The 3,696-nt window shown below is 47.2% G+C and overlaps 1 protein-coding gene across 1 annotated transcript in view; it reads left to right on the top strand.

Annotated features, from left to right (window-relative positions):
* The window catches only part of RTKN2 (rhotekin 2), a 63,337-nt gene that overhangs the window by 9,020 nt on the left and 50,621 nt on the right, over positions 1 to 3,696 (top strand). The window contains 2 exon segments of the mRNA XM_019538639.1: positions 1,192 to 1,321; positions 3,227 to 3,298. Of these exon segments, the coding sequence (XP_019394184.1) occupies positions 1,192 to 1,321; positions 3,227 to 3,298 (202 nt within the window).

The following is a 3,696-nucleotide window of genomic DNA, read 5'->3' as shown; positions in this document are numbered from 1 at the left end:
GGTTCAAGCACCTACATTGAACACCTTCAAGAGCAAATTGGATGCTTATCTTGCTGGGATCCTATGACCCCAGCTGACTTCCTGCCTTTTGGGCAGGGGGCTGGACTCGATGCTCTCCCGAGGTCCCTTCCAGCCCTAATGTCTATGAAATCTATGAAAGAGTCAGTGCAAATAGGCGAAGAGCTGGATAGCCAGCAACAACAGGAGTTGTTAGACTTAATAGAGGCCTTCTGGGCAGTATTCCAAGAAACGCCGGGATGAATGACGGGAATTGAACATAAGATTAGAACTCCCCCTGGTGTGCTGGTTGGGGAAAGGTGGAGGCTGATACCCCAGCACTGGCAGCAGGAAATAGAACAGGAGATAAAGAAGATGCAAAGACAAGGAATTGTATGACCACCACAGAGCCCTTGGTGTAGCCCCATTGTGCCAGTGGCCAAACCTAACGTCTGTGTATAGACTTTAAGAAGCTAAATAGGCCCGACAACCTTCAACGCCTTCCCTATGCCGGACATTACCTACCTCATTGAGAGGATAGGCAAAGCCCGGTATATATCTACCCTCAACCTTGCCAAAGGGCAAATCCCGATGTGCCCTGCAGATAGCTCCAAGACTGCTTTTGGGACCCCTTGGGGGTTATTTGAGTTTATTCAGATGCCCTTAGGGCTAAACAGCGTGGCGGCCACCTTCCCCAGACTGATGGACAACCTGCTTGCACCGCACACATCGTATGCGGCAGCATATATTGACGATATCATTATATTCACTCCGAGTTGGCACTGACACCTTAAAGCCCTGAGGGCAGTCCTGGGAGAACTCCAAGCAGCAGGTCTGACCACAAATCCCAAGAAATGCAAGTTGGCAGGATGAGAAATGGCATACCTAGGGTTTTGAGTAGGCAGAGGAACAATACGCCCCCTGACAGACAAGATTGAAGCCATACAATGATTTCAGGAGCCACGTACCTGCAAACAGCTACGCTTCTTCTTGGGACTCATTAATTATTCCTGGCAGTTCATACCACATTTTGCAAGACTCTCTGCACCCCTCGCAGATGCACAGGGAGGGGGACCAGCAGCGCTGCTGAAATGGACACCAGAGATGAGAAAGAGCTTTATGGAACTAAAGGAGGCGATACATCACGATGTCATAGTGCACATCCCTAATTTTGATGCCCCTTTTATATTGCAGATGGATACATCAGGCAGCGCCCTACGGGTAGCATTACTTCAAAGATGTGGGGAAGAAGAGTCCCCGATTGCCTTCGCCAGTCAGAAGCTCAGCCACACTGAGACCAGGTATGCCACCATCGAGAGGAAGTGTCTGGCAATACACTGGGCAATAGAGTATTTTAAGTATTAACTGATGGGCTGAGAATCCGTGGTAGTGACAGATCACACCCCACTACAGTGGCTAACTCAGAAACAAAGTGTAAATGCCTGGATCACTCACTGGGCCTTGGCACTGCAGCCCTTCAAGTTTACAATTGTGTATTGCCCAAGCAAAGGTATTTTCGTAGCTGATTTTCTCTCCAGACGAGGTAGCCCAGACAAGTTGGAGGAGGAAGCATGCCACACTCATAAAGAAGAGCATCAGGCTTTGCAAGAAGCCCCACAAGGTGTCCAGATGCAACAAAGCAACTTAAGGGGGGAGGTCTGTGGTGGCGAGATGCCCCCACAAGCTCTCGAAGGGGAGAGGGTAGTCCCCGTGGGCCCCAAACCCCACCAACAGCCCCCCAGCAGGGGAAACTTACCTCCCGCTGGGCAGCTGGAGCCAGAGCAGGAACTGTAGCCATGGCCGCACGAGCCGGCATTATGCTGGCTGTTTAATCAGCTGTTTCCTGGGTGGGGAACAGCTGAGCCAATTGTGGTGGCTGTTTCGGCCACCGCAGGAAGATTTAAAATCCCTACCAGAACCCGGGGGGCAAAGCAGGTGGAGAGGGAGCAAGCTGGTGGAGAGCATACCAGACGTACTGAGACTCCTGCTACAGAGAGCAGCAGTGCAGCCAGTGCAACGCCAGCAAGTGGAGCTGGGGAGGCATTGGAGCCCTTTGTAGGAGGTTGGGGGAAAGGAGCACACCCTCTCCTCCCCAGGAGTTTATTTCTTTTGAGAAAAAAAAAGAGAGAAGAATCGTAAGAGCAAAGCGCCCTACTCAGAGGCATTGGAGTAGGCACCAGCTTACGCACATATAGCTGGCCAGTCTCTAGGGAGGGAAGGCTACTCATTGAGAAAGAAGGGGCAGCTAGACAAGTACCAACAGAGCCCACCCGGACGTGGGATCCCCCTTGAGGCAAGCCGTGGTCAAACCAGCACAACTGAGACACCATTGCTAGCGCCCATCCGGTTGGTGAGTGGACGGGGTGTAGGGGAGGCGGAGTCCTGTGGAACATCATACCCAAATCGTAAGTACTGCTGTATCCGGGCAGCCCCAGGAAGAAGATCTCCACTGAACCCTCTCTTTATATAATAACATCAAGTTGTGGCAAGAGAATTGAGGGGAAGGGCTCCGCACCTGGTGGGTAGTACATCACTCAGGGAACCCCACTTACGGCATCTTACGTAACAGGGGGTAACATAGTTAAAGAGATAATTCTATTTACACTTAGATTTACCATCATAAATACTAATTGGTAAAATTAGCACTTTTGCACTTAGCTAGAAATTTTAATTCCATTTTAACTTGGACAAGTGATAGGAGAGATTGCATGTGGATGTGGCACATGCTATTTGTTCTCACTAGGGGTTGTATTGGTTTCATTTTCTTTCACTTCCTTGGTCTGGAATTCTCACAGGATCTCAGCTGACATAAATAAATTGAAATATTGAAAATTTAACATAATGACTTCTGTTAGTTGAAGAAGCAATACTCATCCCTTATGTCTAATAACGTAAGTGTGAAAGTTAACTGTAGTGGCTCCCCCTGTACGTATGCTTGATCTTGCTGGAGTTGTTAAATGCAGCAGAGAGAGAATCTCTAGTTTCAAAAATATTACCTTGAAAACTTATATAAGTTAATGGATCTTCCTTCAAGAATATGTAGAATCTAACTACTTTATCTGAGGACCTCTAAATCCAAAGGTAGCCAAAGTTATCTTTAAAAGGAAAGCAGTTGAATTGAACATATATTAAACCTATTTTTGAAAAAACCTACTGATTTTCAAAGGGTTGTTCTGTAGTAGTAAAGATACATTTTCCCTAACATTTCTGTGTTGTTTTTCTTTTTTAGCAGGATTTCACTTGTTCACCATAAAGAGCATGCAGTGTGCAAAGGAAGGGTTACCATATCAGGTCCACAATGGTGTGATCTTTATATTATATTATGAAAATAAAGAAAAAGCTGAATAAATTGTCTTAAAACCTCTCTGGCTTTACAGCATGTATCATATCAGTATAGCATCTTTGAAACTTCACAGGATTTATGTTACTTATATATTTATGTTTTAAGAGCAGAAAAGAGAAGAGCTGTTTGGGCAGGGTGCAGAAAGCAGAGTAGCAGATGAGGTAAGAGAGTGGCATCAAACCCTTAAGTGCCTTAAGTGGGGTTCCTGGCTCTGCGAGGAGAGGGGGCGTGAATCTGTGGCATGCTTGCCAAAATGTTTTGGTCCCTCTGTTCATAGATTTCATAGACATTAGGGCTGGAAGGGACCTCGGGAGATCATCGAGTCCAGCCCCCTGCCCAAAGGGCAGGAAGTCAGC

Source organism: Crocodylus porosus, unplaced genomic scaffold (genome assembly GCF_001723895.1).
Source record: "Crocodylus porosus isolate Cpor-Errol unplaced genomic scaffold, CroPor_comp1, whole genome shotgun sequence".
Classification (NCBI taxonomy): domain Eukaryota; kingdom Metazoa; phylum Chordata; order Crocodylia; family Crocodylidae; genus Crocodylus; species Crocodylus porosus.
Note: the sequence above shows the minus strand (reverse complement) of the source record. Positions and strands in the feature narration are given on the sequence as shown.